This window comes from Pezoporus flaviventris, unplaced genomic scaffold, assembly GCF_033815535.1.
Source record: "Pezoporus flaviventris isolate CSIRO_AGI_PZ_B2104156 unplaced genomic scaffold, CSIRO_AGI_Pfla_v1 ptg000041l, whole genome shotgun sequence".
NCBI lineage: Eukaryota > Metazoa > Chordata > Aves > Psittaciformes > Psittacidae > Pezoporus > Pezoporus flaviventris.
Genome location: NW_026892589.1, coordinates 10,969,596 through 10,987,965, shown reverse-complemented (window position 1 = coordinate 10,987,965; position 18,370 = coordinate 10,969,596). Strand labels below are relative to the sequence as shown.

The window sequence follows — 18,370 nt, the reverse complement described above, 5'->3', positions numbered from 1 at the left end:
CATCGTGTGTAATGGTGACACCATCACTCTAAATGTCCTCCCCCTTCCTCCTTCTTCCTCAGCATTACATGCTGAGCATCATGTCCCGTGGTCTGGAACATCTGTGGGGTCAGTTGGGGTCAGCTGTCCCGGCTATGCCCCCCCCGACTCCTTGCTGGTGGGGTGAGAGGCAGAAAAGGCCTTGGCTCTGTGTAAGGGGTGCTCAGCAGTAATGAAAGCATCCCTGTGTGATCAACTGTTACCAGCACAAATCCCAAACACAGCCCCACAGCAGCTACTATGAAGAAATTAACCCTGTCCCAGCCAAAACCAGAACAGGTTTTAACTGACGTGCTGTTTTTTTTCAAGTACACATGCTTGAGAAACCCCTATTTCCCCGTTAAAAATTCATTGGAAAAATGGCAGGATGCTCAGTACATGAAATTGAATGAATACGCATGTAATTGTTTCTTTTTCTTTTAATTTCATGGAGCCTTAGATCTTAAATTTCAGTCACAGGGATTAGAGCCATGAATCATGGACACTAAGTTTACTCAGTACACAGAAGATTGCTTTTAAAGCCCATTATCTTACAAAGAACTTCAGTGGAACTGAAGTATGTTACATCTGCCTGGATGTTTTCCCCTCTTACTTCTCTCAACGATGCGTAAATTATTCTGTCAGCCTATAACCCCATTTGTGTAATTCAAGTGGGGAAAAGGAGAGGTTTATAGCTCAAACATACGTGTTAGCTTCACCTAATTAACAGCTTTTACAGACCAGGTTCAGTGTTTGCAGTTGGTATGGGTGCAAGAAAGAGCTGGCACCATATGCTGTGGTTTCACCAGATCAACAACTCTTAAGCCCTTCTGGGATACCAGCTTATGAGTATGAAGTAGTGTTAATATTTATTTAAACTAACAAGTGTTGGTAATGCCTGATGTGCAGAAGTTTGAGGATCAAATACTTAAGCAAGAAACACCTCAGACAAGCATGTGCTTAGTATTTGTGCTGGTGAGAGAGCCTTCATCTCAGTGTAAGAATGAAGATGTCTGTCTAGAGATAAGCATGCCTGTCTGGGAAGGATGCAAGCCCAGGAGAGGCTCTGCATCACGGTGACAAGGCAAGTAGAAGCCATGCTGACTTGAATACTAGATTGCTTGAAAGAAACAGCTACTTACGGAGTAAGAATGGGACTGGCACAATTCTGATTGCAAATGGTGATGATTAATCAGCGGGAAGAGCAGAAACAGTAACTTTTAATTCTGACAGAATTCCTCAGCTTGATTCCTGTAGAAAGCATACAATTAAAAGCTCATCTGATTAGCAGAGGGACTTGGTATGTATCGCAGAGCACATTTTGGCAGCCACCATGTACTGCTATTAGCTGCCCCCAGTTGCTTTCAGTATTCACGCTACATAATCAATAAGAAGGAAACGCCAGAGCATCTGCCCTTCCCAGCTGCACCGCGCTGTGGAGGCACAGCGGTTATTACTGAGCCGAGCAGCAGGCTGGAGTCTGGAGGCACACCCACCTTCTTTGGTCCTTCCCTTTCAACCTGTGCATCCGCCAAACTCCCCATCTCCAGCAGGCACGCCCCTGCACTGCAGGCCGGGAGTGAATGAGAGCAGCTGCTCTGCACCTGGGACTGCGATCCTGGCGGAGCTCGTGTGTTGTTTCATCATTTTGCATAGATCAACAGTTTCTGAATAGTGCACACTTCATTCAGTACAGCAGGTTTTTACATTCTCATTGTACATTCATGGATCACTGCACCTTTTCTAAGCCACGGCAATTGTCTCTTTTGCTACACCAAAATGTTAATGTCTTCCATGCTGTCCTTCCCTCTAGTTCAGTGCGTTTCAATAGAGGTTAAAAGGTAAAAACACTCTAAAACTCCAAATACCGATTCACATCATTACAAGCTATATGTAGTCTCATCTCCCTCCTCCCCCAGTATCCTGCTTCTCTCATCAGTGGTGTTAAATAGTATCATCTATGGAGAAAATGAGCAGAGGCTTCTTCAATAAAACAAAAGGGTACCACTAACCATCGTGATAATTGCTGCAGAGCTGCTGTTAAAGTGGTCTCATGTTGTCCACATGGAGCTCTGTGCATCTGTGTAACTGATCAGCCCCTCTACAGGCCTGTTGCTCGTACCATCATGTTCTGGTTTCTTGAACATTCAGCACCTCAGTTTATCTGGTTTTCCTGTCCTGTGCTTTCCTCAACAAAAGGTTTTCCTTTCAGTCTTATTTCTAACTCCCCTTCATTACATTTCAGAGCCGAGTATAAATTACATTATATATAAAAATCATAAATTTGTATTTTGTACCAGTGCCATAAGTAGCCTTCAGGTAGTCTTCAAACATAGATATGGATATTGCCATTATCTGCAACATTCTGTGCAGCAAATTGTGGTGATGGGGCTTGTTCTCAGAGGCCCTGGGCCACGTGTGAGGTGGGCTGAGTGCTGAAGTAGTTGGGCTCCCACCAGCTCCTCACTTACTTTCAAAGTAAGTGGTTGTTAGATTGCACGTTTATCTCCACTTAATTCAACTGGATTGCCTTCAGCAGGTGGGGGGGTGGAATACTGGTATTCCTATTTGTAAGTATAGCTCTTGGACTGCATTGAATCACACTGTCTGGATTCAGTTTCTGTGCAACATTGTCATTCACTGATAAGATGAAAAGTAAACAGGTACCGAACACATGGGAAGGGGAGTACTTGACTTAAGCTCTTGCTATTGTTTCTAAATAGGAAAGCAGCCTTAGAATAGTATCTCTAGGGTTTCCTCTAGCCAACACTTAGATCTGAAACCACAGCAGCTGTTCCAGAGAACAGTACCTGGAGAACTGGTTTGCCAATAAAAACAAATTAATGTGAAAAGAATTGTTTCAAAAATGACACTTCCAAGACTAAGCGGCACGTCTACAATTAAAAGGGAATAAAACTTCAGTTTCAGCATCACATCACTGCCCACCTTTTACTCTGCATAGTCTTTATCTACCATTTGCCTCAAATACAGTATCTGCAGACCCCAGTACGTGTAATTAACTGGGGCAGGGGGAAGCAGAACTATTGCCAGAATTAACTGCATCGAAAGATCCTGTTCTGGCTGGGTGATGTCTCCTCCTCATGAGGGGCCTCTCCCCTCACTGTCACTGCCACACAAGCCCAGTATGATGTTCTGGGGCAGAACTGTAGTTCAACTATGGCCAATTAGTTTTAACTTTAAAAGGGAAATGAAATATAATGACAGTTTCTACTTTTATGTTATCACTTGACACGTGCATATGGGCCAATACTGTGCACTACAATAACTAATACGTCATGAGCATAACATGCAGGTACAGCCAAAACAAGAACTCTTACATTTTCTAGACCACCACCAGGTAGTCTAGAATTTATTTCTAAATTCAGAATTCATTCTGAACTTAAATCAAGCCAGCATTTCTTAGCTGAAAAGGACTTGGAAAACCCTTTTGTTTGTTTATTTGTTGCAAGACATGAGGTGTGTCCTCCCATCCCTTTGTCAGTTTAGGAGAGATCCAGCAACGGCTTTGGGCAGTGCGTAGTGCGGAAGGGATGGGAGCCAGGGAGCACAGAGGCTGTCTGAAAGAGAGAGAAAGAAGAGGACAGGGAAGAAGAATAATCATCCTTTTTGTCTTCAGCTGTTAGCCAAACGCTAAGCCAGGTTCTTCAGGCTGAGGAGGTAATTTCAAACTGTGCTTCTAAAGCAAACATGTAGCAAAAATAATGTACAAAATTATCCAAGCCAGATGAAAGGGTCTGAGGTAGCTCAGCAAGTACTTCCTTAATGGGCTGAAAAGACAATGCTAGGAACAATGCTGCAGAAAAGGAGGTAAAGAAAGCTTCAGGAAATACCACAAAATTACAGTTTTAAGATTATTGTGAGAATGAGCCATTTACCGTAGGCACCATTCACTTTAAAATCTTGTTACAGTTGTTCTCTTTAAAGCCTCAGCCACAATAATGAGACTTTGCATCCTCTACACCTTCATTGTGCACTGGTCCTCTGACCGCTTCTAAACACCTGCGATTTGCTGGTCTGTCATCCCTCCCTCCTCTTCCACAGGGACTCTGGGTGGGCCTGTTTGCAGAGGACTTTGGTGGCTGCCACCAGACCATGCTCTGGGCTCCTTGAGTGCTGGGCATCAGCAATGGCATTTTCTCAGGCAGGGACTGGAATAAGGTCGGGATGCTGCTGAAAAAACCAAAACAGGGTTACAAGACTGAAGAGGCTGCTCATCTGTCCCATTAAATGCGAGAATCTTTCAATGCAAGTACATCTTAACTTCAGCAGCAGTAACTCTGCTGAGTTACTGGTGGAGGATCTTTTGGAAGCAGGTGTAAATGGGACCTCTTTTCAAGGGTGATTTTGAACTTCAAATTTAAATCATTTGGGCACCAGGACTAGATAACCAAATAGCTGTAGCACTCAGCTGAAGAGACTGTGTGTTAGACTCAGTTCTGATACACACTGTGTGTGCCTCAGTTTCCTCTGGGTTGTAAAAATAACAACATCCTTTTGGGTTTTGCATGTCAAAAATTCACAGACGAAAAGTGCCATAGGACAGTTTGTACTTGGTATCACTCCTGCATCCACTGAGTCACTGCTGCTTCATACCAAATTAAACAAAAAGAATTAATTCCTTTTAGGTATCATTTTTCCTTTAAAATTCATTGTACCTGTTCATACACACCGTTCGTGTAAGTATCAGCGAGAAGTGTATATCTGAAGGTGAAAAAAGATGAACTTGGAGATAAGGCCTGTGCGGGGAAGATGCCCGTGTGGCAAGGCTCTCCCAAAGCCTTCTTGCTCTCTCCTCTGGAGAGATGCCGAGCAGGCATTCAGCAGCAAGCTCTTGTTTAACCAACAAACTCCTCAGCAGATAGCAGCAGATAGCAGGAGGAGTGTGAGTGCTTATTCAGTGTCCCGCAAGCTGAGGGTAAGGTATGAGCTTTGGAATACAACCTGCATGCAAAGAAGAACCACGCAGCAGGCAGTAGTTACTTGTTTTCTTGTCAGTTCCCATTCCCTCTGTTTTACCTGCTCGCTCAAAGGGTGTATAAACCTTTGCTGACCTGACCATTGAATGCTTTCCCAATTACTGTTTTGGACTGCTAGCTACTTTTGTACTGAATTAGTCTAAAATGAGGAGGCCGTGACAGGCTGTAGAGGGCCAGTTGTGCTTTTTACAATTACTTGTGGGGATTGGATCCAACCACCTGCTCCAGAGCCTGCAGAGGTTAATTACAGCTCTCTTCTCTTGACCTGCATACCAGAGCACATCCCAGCCATCCTGCCCTCCTGGCTGCAGCCTGTCTCAAATAGCACTTCCTCATTTAGTCAGGCAGCTGACAATGGATGGTGACAGACTGCTTTAAACAGGCTTGCTCTCTGCATTTTAGATGAGAGGGTGGCAGCCTAAGTTTTTCCTGAGCCCTCTCACTGTGCAGTGTTTGCAGGAGAGATTTGTGTTTGCAGCATTTCCCCTCTTTCTTCAAAAGCAGCAGCTCAAAAGAAATCTGTGTTAAGTTACTGCTGATGTAACTCTGCCTGTGTCACCCTGCTGTGTTGGCTTGCTGCATGGTGAACCTGAGCACTTCCTGCTGCAGACAGCTGTGCCCTCCCCGAACTTGTACGACCTCCCCTTCCAGCAGCATCACGAGCCACATTTGGCATAGTGCAACTAGAAAAGCATGCAGGAGACTTAGAAAGGGAGAAAGTGAAGGGGAGCATTCGCTGTAGGCCATTAGCCAGAGAATACAGCTGGCACCGAGTCCCCAAAACTCAAAGTGTGTTTCTCATTCCCTCTTCACTCTGGAGGGGTGTCAGAACGCTGTCAGCAGGAAATCACAACTCTCATTTGAGACATGGATGAAACTAATTCTTTGTTCTGGGCCTGTTGTAGATCCCAAGTGCAATAAGAGTGCTCAGCATGTATGGATCATGTATGCTGAACATGTATGGATTATAGAATCATAAAATACCAGGTTGGAAGGGATCTCAAGGATCATCTGGCCCAACCTTTCTAGACAAAGCATGACCTCAACTAGATAATAGAGGTTTCCTCAGGTGAGGTTTAGTCTAGCCCAAATGGTTAACAGTAGTCATGGCTTCCCATACTTCCTCAAGGACTCATGATTTCCCTTTAAATTCTTTGATTTGCTTGTACCTAACAGAGTAAACCCAAATTCCAGATGTAGAACTGAAAGAACAATGTGTCTCTTCAAGTTTTCTCACCAAGGTTGGATTATTTTCTGGAAGATACACTTAAGTGCACCACAAGCTCTGAACTCTACACAAGGCTGCTGGGTGAACTTGTAGAGTGTAGTTATATATCCTGATTCCTGCTTATCTCTTGGTCAGTACAGAAGTGACTAAATGGCTCTGTCTAGACATTTAATCTATGAAATTTGTAAGCCCAGCCTGATGTTTTTACAGCTACAATTAAAGTCCATCCTTCAGTTCCCTAATTTAGCACCTTTCTTGCCTGCTGGCAAGACGAACATTTTAAACAGCAAGAAGAGAATCTAAAATATTAGCTGCTGTCATGTCAGATATTAGTTATTCCCCTGATCCAGTCTTGATGTTTATCCCTCCCTCTTTGAGTTTTGGTAATTATTTCTGTCTTGTATTAATTTTCACAAAACTCCCTAGGTGTAGGCTTTATGATTTAGAATCTCAACTGCTCATTCAATTAATGGGCTTGCTTAATGTGCTAAAACTTTCCAGAGACACTTACGACACATTACTAGGGGGAAACAAAGGTTCTGAGGTTCATTTGTGGTTCTCCAGGGCCTGGAGTCCATTGTAAGCTCTTTATCAGATAACTGGATTTATTTGTCATTGTTTTTAAATTCCTGTGGCAGGAGCATCTCTCCAGAAGAGTGAGGTGGTTTCCTCTGCCCCATCCCTCACAACCTGGCTTGGTCCCTTTGCAAACAAGTCATTGATTGTAGTTTCAGTACATTGATCAGGATCCAAGAAGCTGATCTGGAAATGGCAAATGTGGAAGTGCAGCTCTTTTACTTTATATATGGGTATTGCATGTGGAGGGAGAAACACTGGACAGCGAGTTTTTCTAATCAGAATCTCAAAGCACTTGACAGTATTTTTAGCAAAGCTATTACCTAATACTAAGCAGGACAGGAGAGTTATGTTAATTGTACAGTGGTGTTAGCAAAGGGACGATCTGAAAGGTTTGGCTGCCTGGTCTCACCAAGTGTGCAACAGCCAATGTTGTGCATATATACCAGCTGGTACAGTGTTTCCCAAAAGTTTCCCCTTCTGTCCTTGATAGTAGAAGTTGGCATGATAGTGCAACTCGGGTATTGTTCATCTAACGGCTGTATACCATGATAGAGCTCGAGAGAGAAATGATGTTATTCTGAGATTCAAAGCAGAACAAGACTTACATTTCAAAGTCACATGTGATGTGAGGACTGACTCTGGGGAACAAAATAGGCTGCTACACGGTTGCTGTAATTTTTCTGGGCTCAGTAACCCCTAATTCCTGTTAATACCAGAAGAGATGTGAGGGACCTTTGCAGAGCAAAAACCAACCTGTGTTTCAGCATGTTCCCCACTGAAGTCTACATGAGCTATCTCAGTAATTCCAGTAAATGGGCATTTAATCACCAGCTTGGCCAGAATCTCTTCAGATCTGAGTCCCAATGCATTATACCACATGACACAGAACAGTCCTGACAAGAACGAAGTCCACTGCAGTAACACAGCTACATCTTGTAAGCCATGGTTTTAAAAGATTAAAACCACAGTTCATGGACTCTGATGGAGACTATCACCTCTCTCTCGCTTTGAAGCAGAATACAAACCTTTACATAGATCCAGATGCATGTATAGATGCATGTATGTATGTACATATATCTACAAACATGTTGTACATTAATTTGAATGTATTATATATATTGTTAAGGTATAAAAACACACATTTGTAAATATAATTTAAACCCATACCTCCTGAAGCAGTTCCGTCTTTCCAGGGTGCAGGTCAAACACACAGCTATGTCATGGTCTTTACGTAAACAGGATCTGTGCTCAGGACCTTGATCTTGTGCCAAAGGATCCCTGGAACCAGGAGGGTAGATGAGTTGTAGTTTAGAGCCCATGTGCTAGTTCTGGCAGTAATTCTGAATGCTGACACAAAGCAACTACAGATACGTTTTGTTAAAACAATTACTGAGAAGCTCTAAAAATTAATGCTTGTGCTGCACTCGTGCTCCTGAGCCATGAGGGGATCTTTGTCTTTCAGTGTTCTGTGCTCAAGGAAAAAGGAATGGATTCTGTGTTATGGTTCTGAGTCAGTCTTTTTGTTACTAACATATGGCCCCATTTTTTCCACATTCTTTAAGCAAGTTGTAAACATAAACTTTGATGCACATGGAGTTTGATTCATGAACAGTGTAATCTGCCTCGCATAAAAGATTCACATAGGTTATATAACATCTGTAGTTTGAGTAGTATCCATTGAAGAAAGCAGAACTGTTTCCCTGGGGTCCGTTTATCACTGTTTGCTACTAATTAGGAAACTGAAAATGCAGTATGCATGGCTCACATTATCAGTGTTGTCTCTGGACTGATGCATCATTCCTTGGGCTTCCTCAGAAACTTTTATTCATTTCCTAATTATTTCTTTTTTCTTTGAAGGTTTCTGACAGCTGTGACTCCATCTTCGTTAATGGCAAGGAAATGAAAAGCAAAGTGGATACTATTGTTAACTTCACTTACCAGCATTTTACCACCCAATTAGAAGTGACGGTCTGGGTTCCCAGGCTCCCGCTGCAGATCGAGATCTCTGACACAGAGCTCAGCCAGATCAAAGGCTGGAGGATACCTGTCACCTCCAACAAAAGGTACGCTTCCAGCACTGGCACAGTCCACATCCATGCTCGGGGCCTCTGGGTTTAGAACACAACACGTTTTTAGAGTGTTTCTCAGAATCTAAACTCTCCTTTTTGAAGTTCGGCTTTAGTCTGTCTTGGTCTTCATGAAGACATCCAACAGCAGTATCAGTAGGCTACGTTTTATCCCAATCTGTGTAGTCAGTGGCTTTGCCTGGAGCATTAAGGAATTCCACACAACCTCAGGAAACTGTATCGTAACTCCAGTGTGCAAATCTGAAGACAAGGACCTGGACCTCACCCACTGTTATGTAACACTATGTGTGTGATATTCAGCATGGCTGGTGCTCAAGGTTCTGCTTACAGTGCTAAATGAAATAGGGAAACAGGGAGTGAGGTCACTGGGCACTGCCAGGGCAGCTGGATTAGATGCTCTTCCAAGGTCCCTTCCAACCTAAACCATCCTATGATTCTGAAGCTTTGGATGATTGTTCAGTCTCTGTAGTGTACAGCAGACCTGGCCAAAGCATCACTTAGCACATCCCAACTAGGTAAAAACACGCTCATGTTCCTACTGAAGATTCTTCCAGGACATATGTGGACTGGGAAAAAGGTGTGTTAGGGGGGAGGTAGGGGAAGCAGGGATTTTGAGCTCTGTTCCCATTATTCCCTAATGAAAATACCCATCATTTGCACAATTTGCAAGATTAAGAATTTCCAGTAATACTGCTACATTGGTGGGTTTCAGGCTAAGTTGAAAAATGCTACAGGAGAACAAGGCATGACACCAGCTCAGATTTATAATACAGTGAAAAAGCATTTCTGGCAGCAGGAAGTGCACTGCTAAACACCGAGGCAGTTCTTGTTGAAGCACTCGCTTTGCCTAAGAGAACATCTGTCTCAGCTATTGAAGAGCCTTAAAGAGCCCAAACAGGCAGCAGTGGACTAGAATTACCTAATACTTTATGAAGGCATAAAACCAAAGGTAATAGGACAGAATTTACCAGACGTTCAGATAATGAGCTACAAAGAAAGGGACTGACTTACCTCTGGGCTATGGGGACATTTCTGGAAGTGACAGAAGAGGTGATGAGGATCTGGCATGAAATAAATTGTGTGTTTGCTTCTGTGATAAAGGCAGAGTTGCCACTTGTGGCAGGGAGAGATGTGCTGGGTGGCGGACCAATGTATGCTGGCTGCTTAAAGTTTCACTTACTTAACTTACCTTCTTCTGCTTGTAACGTGTCCAGCACTGCAACACTCCCTTAGGCGCAGCTCCTACTAAAACCAGTGGGGATTTTGCTAAGCAAGTATCTGCAGGATTAGGCTGTTGCTGTTTATTACAGGAGTAAACTTTGAGCAGCAAGCTCAGTGAGTTAGACATTCAGCTGTGCTTAACAGTCGTGGATATTCTGACTTTAAGCCCATTACATGCAGTGCTAGAAATTTACCCCCTGGTGTCTAGTTCTCATTTATTTGGCCAGCTGAAATAAAGATAATGGCCTGAGAGTCTGCTCTGTTTGCAAGCTGGCAAGCAGGGCAGGTTTGCTGCTGCTCAGATTGCATGGGAACTGCTGGCACATCCTCAGCAAGCCTTTCCGTGGAGGGTGGAAGAGAAAGGGTGGCCCCCGTCTCGCCCCCCAGAACTGCAGCTGGGGGGTTATGACACTGCGTGTCAGCAGTCCAGGCCCGTTGGAATGGGAAAGGTTTCAACTAGAAATAAATGATCTCTTGGTTTATGGAACATTCATGGGGATTCTTTTTAACTTTGGGGAGCTATTCTAAATCAATAGGTAGTGTAGGAGTAGTATTAGTTGTGCTCACTCTTGACATTTGCTTTGTACTAAAGGTTTTTACATTTCCTTTTAGATTTGGATGGGTTTTACCTGAGATTTAGTGGCTTTTCTTGTTCTTTTTTTCCAGTTTTTTATTTTTCTCTTAACTTTTTCCTGAATCCTCATTCAGTGATGCAGCCAGAAGGCCACACTCGCTTCCTTTGAGCAATGCTTCAGCCTTCATATGCCTGCCCGGTGTGTGCCATACAGTGTTAGTGCTGTGCAGTGTGAAGGTTGTCTTGTGTGATACCTGAGGATAGGCTTGAAAGAGGGGAGAGGTCCTTAATCTTATTTAAACCCCCAAATGCAAGCATTTCTCAGCAGGTGTGGCTGCCATAGCATTGTACTGCTGCAACTTCACATAGAGCCATACACAGAAGGTAACATTTTTGAGCATTTCTTACAGGGGTTGTGCAGACACTTCCTCAACCTCTGAACACTGCTCTGTCCCCCCTGGTTCCCCCAGTATTTCCTTCCCACACGCTCAGTGTAGCTGTGCTGGTTCAGTTGTCAGAGGGGCTGAGCCAGATGGCAAAATATAACTGGGTTTACAATAATCTTGTAAATGTTTTTATTGGTGCTGTCAACAAAAGAAATGCCTGTGAAACTTCTGTCCCAGCATGGCTGTTCTTCATCTGAATATAACAGCTTCTATTTCAGACCTGAAAAGTGTTTATATGCCTCAAAACACATCTGTTCTTTCCAATGATGTTTGTTGATCTAATAAAACGTATTGCTTCTCTCTCTAAACCCTACCATGCCTGTAACGGTAAAATACATGTGATTACAGACATGCTGGCTTACCTAACTCCCTGAGTAATTGCCACAAAGCAATAAAAAAGGGTTTTTCCAAGTTTTACAAATGCCCTGTGCCCAGCTCAGTTTGCACTGTGTGGCTTCTCACCTGGTCTGAACTGCTGTAAGAGCAGGAACTTCCTGGAGGAATAGAAAGAGCAAAAGTAGGAAACTGGGCCAAAACCAGGCTCCCCTATGTAAGGGCAGCAGTACAGTTTAGCATATCAGTCTGTAAGTATATGGCTAACAACTTTTATTTATTGTCCAGAGGAGAACTTGATCTGTGGTGTGTGCTACTGCACATGTGAACGGCCTCCCTTGCCAGATGCAAGTTGAATGAGCTCATGACTAATGCATGGACTGTGGTCCTTGAGCTAGCTCAGGCTAACACAAACCCTGCTCCTGCAACGGGCTGCCCAGCAGCCCACAGCCTCAGCAAATGAAAAGTGTAGATTTAAACTGAAGTCAAATATGAGAGTGTAGAAGAGGCCCAAGCAGCCTCTGCTGGTCTAAGAACATTTCAGTTCCTCATGTATCTGCCAACCAATTACATCCTTCTTGAAGTTCCTGCACTAGCAGCTGTATGCACATACATTTATGTGGGTGAGTGGCTTCCACCTGCATTAATAGCAGTTGCGCGGCTAAAGGCTCACAGACCAAGCTGGAGATTTAAGTAAATATTTGCAACTGGGATAGCAGTCAGTTTTCACAATGCTCCCAGGGAGGCAGCTACCTCACAGTAGCTGTGGTAAAGCCATTACTGTGTCATGGTAACTCAGAGTAGCAACAGCCCTCAAAACCTTCAGAACAGTTAAAAGAGATGTGGTATTGCTTATGAATGGCAGTCTGTTGGAGTAATGGTTCATTAGGTGGTAGCTTTATTTTGGTCTTGTCTAGTACTAGAGACAGAACCAGGGAAGTAAGCCTAAGTTAAATGCAGGAAAAACCAAACTGCTTCAGGTAAACCTCTGTGTGACTGCTGCCACTCAAAAATGAAGCTGTAACTGAAGGTGAATTAAGTGAAACCAGATTCAAATCATTCCATTTGTGAGTAACATCCACACAATGCTTGAACATGCTGTAAATTCCCTCCTTTACTTAGCTGACTCTAATGACCTGTGGAGATAAGGCCATAGAGATGTTTGTAAATAGGCAGATGGTATTTTCAAGGCATGTAAAGGTACCAAACTCTGTTTCTACCTGAACTGTGGCTGGACCTGTCTGCAACTTATTGCTGTAGCTTCCACTAAATCAACTTTCAGTGGCTTGTATTCTGTGTCCAAAATTACTCCCCCCCCCCCCAATTAGAAGTATTGCAATTGTTTTTTAAATACACAACTCTTTAATGAGTATTTAAATTCAAAACCAGCAAAACTGATTTCTTTAGGGGTTTTTTGTAACAAAAAATTGGCATCTGGCCCAAGAATGTGATGCCTGGTTTGAGAGTGGTAGAAATTAGAAGAGACATACTTAAACTGCTCACAGACAGCATCTGTAATGTAAAGTTGACAGATCACTGATTAGATCAGTGCTAGCAGGCACCCTTGCAACAGGGCTGCTGTTGTAACTCAGCTCTCTGGCAAAGGCTTTCTCTGTGTGAAATGTAAATTCAATGTAATTCTTGCCACACTGGTTCACTACAGAAAAGGAAAAAATCTTCCAAGCAAGTCTGCCAAACAGGAAGTAATAGGATAAGAAGGATTCTGAGAGCTATCCAGAGCTAACCTTAGAGATGACCAAGGCAGGGGGAAGCACAGTATGCAGCAAGAGCTTATATTCATGAGGACATCTCCTAAAAAGAAAACAAGCTCACTGCTTTAATGAAGGATTTTAAGCCTACTGAAACCACTGTAACAAGTTTAAGACTCTAAAGAGAATTATGCAGTTCAGTGGATCTCAAAACATTTTGTTGTGCCCATGGAGACAAAGCACTGAAGTGCTGTGATTACTGAATCAGGATTTGTGGCTTTGAACTAGAAATCGGTATCATTTGTTTAACTAAAGCAAGAACTGGAGTTGGTACCTGGTGATGCAGACTTGCAAAGCTTGTACTGAAAATTCAAACCTCTCTTCACTTTGCACTGGTGTAAGAAAGCGCCTTGCCCATTCCATGCTTCAGGGATGCTTTTCTGCTGTTCCACAGTTACATGCAATCAAACCCGCATATTTCTAAGGAGAACTGTACAGATACACACACTTATAAATGTTTCTGTAATGAAACTGAGCCCTTACCTTTGTTTGTTAGAGGTAACACAAGGAAAGAGTTGGTCCTGAGTCATCTTTTTGTGGTTGGTAGTAGTGGCTGCCCAGTCTCCAGCCTGCTAAGACAGGCAGAAGCCTTTATGCAACACTCCTCACCTCTGGTTATTCTTCCCACAACCCAAATTTTTGAGCTGCATGGGACTGGGTCTGCACCGTTCTTTCCCTTGAAGTTGCTTTGAGTGTATTTCCTCTTGAACACAAATCCTGTAAGTACTCCTTACCTGAACAGCTTCTGTGCATTTTTCTGCAGCTCTGCACAGGTACTAATGTTACTGTCTCTATTACTAAGAAGGTTAAGTCCACAAACCTCGGCGCTAAAGCTGGTTTTCAAAAAGTCTGTGGTTATCAGAGCTGGGTTATGGGCTGAAGAGGGTCAGAATACAGGAGTCAGAAGTGGGAACATCAAGGAGTACATAAACTCTTTGTAAGCATTACAAGCCAAAAGCAGTCTAAGCAGCCATGGGCCACGTAAGCTGTATGAATACTCCCTTCTTGAATATTCCCTTCATCTGCTTTGCTGCCTGGCTGGTTCAGTTCATAGTCCAGCCTGACCCGTGCGTGGGGAAGGAGAGAACAACTGAAGTTTCCTGAACCACCCAGCAAGTCCAATTCTGCAAGATAAATTTGTGTAAATAAATCCTGGTTTAGGATCCTGGTTTTTTTTTTCTTAATAATTCAGTGTTACTCAGTGACGTTTCATTCAGTGACTAATGATGGAGATGATGGAGACTGTTCTGCACACACAGAACCAAAAAGGCTCTACCAAATACCATTTACTTCAGGCCAAATATATATATTCAGCTACCAGGTGGTGCATTGAAAATGTATTTCCAGTGTATTAGATTCTGTAACACCAGGACTTTCGATCATTTTGAAGAGAACAAGGGCTTTTCTTAGATATGTTTTCAGCTGACTGTTTGCCAGCTTCGTCATAAAGCAATTTATAACACAAGCAATTCTGTTTTATAATAGTTTTTCATAGCTAGTATTTCAAAGGAGAAGATAAAGGGATGCAATAAACACAAAACTACTTCCCCAAAATACTGTGAAAAATAAGAGGCTTACCCTGAGTTTCTCACCCTTGCTATAGAGGTGGCTTCAGGCTCAATAAATAAGTAAAGGAAGAAGGCAAATTATTTCTGAGCAGTGAATTCCACAGCATGGGGCATAATGAGTGAAAGTGTAACCACCTAGTGCTTAATACCTGACTTGACAGAGGTAAGAGAATCCATGTGTTTGTCCCAAGGAATAAACAACACACAGTAAAAGAATTGATGGGAAATGGGGTTTTAAACCAGACAAAGCTCTGTGAGGTGTGACAGCACAGCTGTCAGGTACAAATCACTGAGCTGCCGTATAGAAGGTTTATGGGAAGCTGTTAGGTTGTCATGGGTTGTATTTTGCAGAGCGGGACTGGTAGTTAGGAAACATTAAAGTGTCTAATGCTGCTGCTGTTTCTGTGGGGTGAGTGGTAGCCTCAGCGCTCTGCATGGTGTAATCTAAGTAACTCATGTCTTGAGTGGAAGCCCCTTGTGGTCATTACCCGACTAAATATACTGACACTTGCACAAACTCTGTAAGATTGAAGGTGAAATAGTGTATTTCTCAAATGCAGAAGGCTTAATGAACCTATGAGCTACACATGTGGGATAAGGTGTGGTGGCATTACCTAAAGCAGGGAATCCTGAATGTGTTACAAGAATTTTGAGAGGAAGAAGGTAACACAAAGGTTATGGGCAAAGGTGGAGGAGAGGATGCTAAAACATCTTCTCCCATCCCCACTGAGCTTTGTTCCCAAACTGCCCTCTCATAAAAACTTCACGTTGCTAAGGAAAGCCCTGTGCAGGATTTGGCTGCCACTTGCAGACAGGGTGAACAAGCAGTGGTGCCACTGAAATGTCAGCCATAGCAAACGTATTTTCGGGTTGCTGGGAGGTCCCACTCAAACAAGGAATTAATTAACAGAAGTGGCAGTAGCTTTTAAACTGTACAGCACAGAAAAGCTGTAGAAGCATCCCACCCAGATGTAGTAACCTACCCATCCAAAATCTGGTTTCCTATTTTTCACACAGCAGCAGATGATAACATTAATCTAATGGAAAATACTGTGCAACTGAAGCACTGTAGTGTTGTAGGGAGATCATGGCGATGCAGATAACAAACCTGGATCTATTTACAGGCCTACCCGTGACAGTGAGGATGAAGAGGATGATGAGAAAAAAGGGAAAGGTTGTACCCTCCAGTATCAGCATGCCATGGTGCGAGTCCTCACACAGTTTGTAGCTGAATCCTCTGAGTTTGGAGGCCACTTGACCTATATGCTGGGCTCCGAGTGGCAGTTTGACATCACTGACCTTGTGGCTGATTTCATGAAGGTGGAAGAACCCAGGATTGCTAAGCTTCAAGATGGCCGAGTTCTGGTTGGTCGTGAGCACGGCATCACCACGGTTCAGGTACAGCCCATGATGTATCTGTAGATTCCACAGAGGGAGTTCTGGGTGCACACAGAAAACTAATTGTTTTCAGGAAAAAAGTAATAAGCTGGTAAGAACATAACAGCGGATTTTCATAACTTCTGTAAAATACCTGTAGGTGAATCCTGATGGAATTTATCCACATTAATGTGACAAGCAACACAGTGAGATTTTGTGAACAGTGAAGCGGGTTCCATGCTGCACATACCCAGCTCCTTTTAAGTGGGACCTTGTGAACTTAACTGCTGGGGAGTTTTACCAAAGACGTACATGCATCTTCATCTGCTTAAATGTATTTGAAAAATTAGTCCCATTATGTTCACAAAATGGACACAAAAATAATCTTCAGAAATCTTTCAGTGCTCATGATCATCACTGCCCGTCTCTCTGTCTAACTTCATACGTATTTTTTAGTCAAACTACAGGAATACAAGCACTGGTGCTTTTCTTAACTGCAAACATCCATAATGTTCCAGTCACACTAGGTTTCCTTTATAGTCAGCACAAAGGAACAGGTACTTTTAGAGCTCAGCTCCTTTCAGCCTAAACAAACATCACAGAGAGGTCAAGGGATTTCTGCCCTTAAAAAGCATCTTTCACTCCAGTGACTACAAGAGAGCAGCAGGCAGCAAGCTCCGATGCAGGGAGCTGCGCTGGGATTTCCCATGATTAGCCAAATCACATCTCAAATATTTGGGGCTCGAATCAGCTGTTTCTGGCATCAGCAGAAAGACGACTGTCTCTTTCTAAGCATGTTAGACACAAGGTCTTAGAACAAACTGATAGGACTATGTTGGCTTTGAAAAATGCAGATGGGCACCCAGTGGGATTTTCAAAGTCCTCTTTCATTTCATTCAGGTCCTCTGTCCCTACAAAGGCATCAGGCCAAGTTCCTATCAATCGGCCAGGCTTTGTACACTTACTTACTCCCTTACTGGGTTTCAGCGTTAATCAGTGTCTTACACTACGCCTCATGCTAAACTGCATTCACAGGGAGCTTTATACCCCCAACAAAAATGACTTCTCTAAACCAAATCCATTTAATCTATACTCCATAGTGGAGGTGAAGTTGCAATTTTGAAACGATTGGTTATTTTATTAAATTATTTTTGTAACTAAAGTAATTTAGCAGCAAATAAGTGTAAAGTCCTGGGGGGAACATCGATTATAGCTTATACATGGATGTGACAACCCCAAGATTAATACAAAGTACTGGGCCGATCAGAGTCTAATGTTACTTTAAAGCAGTTAGTTGATGTTTCAGGCAAGATATTTGCTTTATCTTTCCAGGTTCTGTCACCTCTTTCCGATTCCATCCTGGCAGAGAAGACAGTGATCGTTCTAGATGACCGTGTAACCATTATAGATCTAGGCGTACAACTAGTCTCAGGCTTGTCCATCTCCTTACAAATCAGCAAAGGAAGCAAGAGAGCTATCGTTTCTACCACCTCTGCATATGATATTCTTCATACTCTGAAACAGGTATGATCCAAAATAGTATCTAGAATTATTTTTTTTTAATCTCTTTCATTGTATTTATCGTAGAATTGAGACTCTGGATCACTACAGAAAGTGTAACTATCTTTTTAACACTAGCAATCTGCAGTAAGAAGACTTGCTCTGGTCAAACCATCCTTTTAAACATGGTATTTCTGCAAGTGTTTCTTAGTTCCCAGAAAAGGCTATAATCAATCACTTCTGTGTATTTTGTGTAATCTTCTGTATTTGAAAGTGATGACAGAAAATTCAGAATACAGCATTCAGATGTGTTCTTAATGTAAATTGTTTCAAGGGGCTGAATGGGAACAGCATTCCAACACGTAACAGCTCTGCATGTTGTATTAAAACTGGCATTAGAACTGCAGTACTACAGAAATTCCCTATTGTAAGTCCTTTATAAAATCAATTAACCAGGACTTTGGAAATATTCATTATTTGGATTATTTTCACCACGAGGCTCTGGCATTCAAAAGAACCTACATATTTGTCATCACCTTTTATTACATTTAGATGGCTGTCTTTGGTAGTTCCTGAAAATGAGAGAAATGCCCGAGTAAGCGGTCCAGAGAACACAGATCTGTAAGAAGAAAATGAGGAGCAAAGCAGATGTTTTCTTTTTGACAAAAATCCT

The 18,370-nt window shown here is 42.7% G+C and overlaps 1 protein-coding gene across 3 annotated transcripts in view; it reads left to right on the top strand.

Annotated features, from left to right (window-relative positions):
- The window catches only part of LOC133275897 (transmembrane protein 132B-like), a 233,867-nt gene that overhangs the window by 213,367 nt on the left and 2,130 nt on the right, over positions 1 to 18,370 (top strand). For all 3 annotated transcript variants that reach the window (XM_061466176.1, XM_061466178.1, XM_061466177.1), the window contains 3 exons: positions 8,680 to 8,885; positions 15,945 to 16,218; positions 17,530 to 17,721. In XM_061466176.1, coding sequence (XP_061322160.1) covers positions 8,680 to 8,885; positions 15,945 to 16,218; positions 17,530 to 17,721 — 672 coding nt within the window. The remainder of the gene's footprint in view (positions 1 to 8,679; positions 8,886 to 15,944; positions 16,219 to 17,529; positions 17,722 to 18,370) is intronic.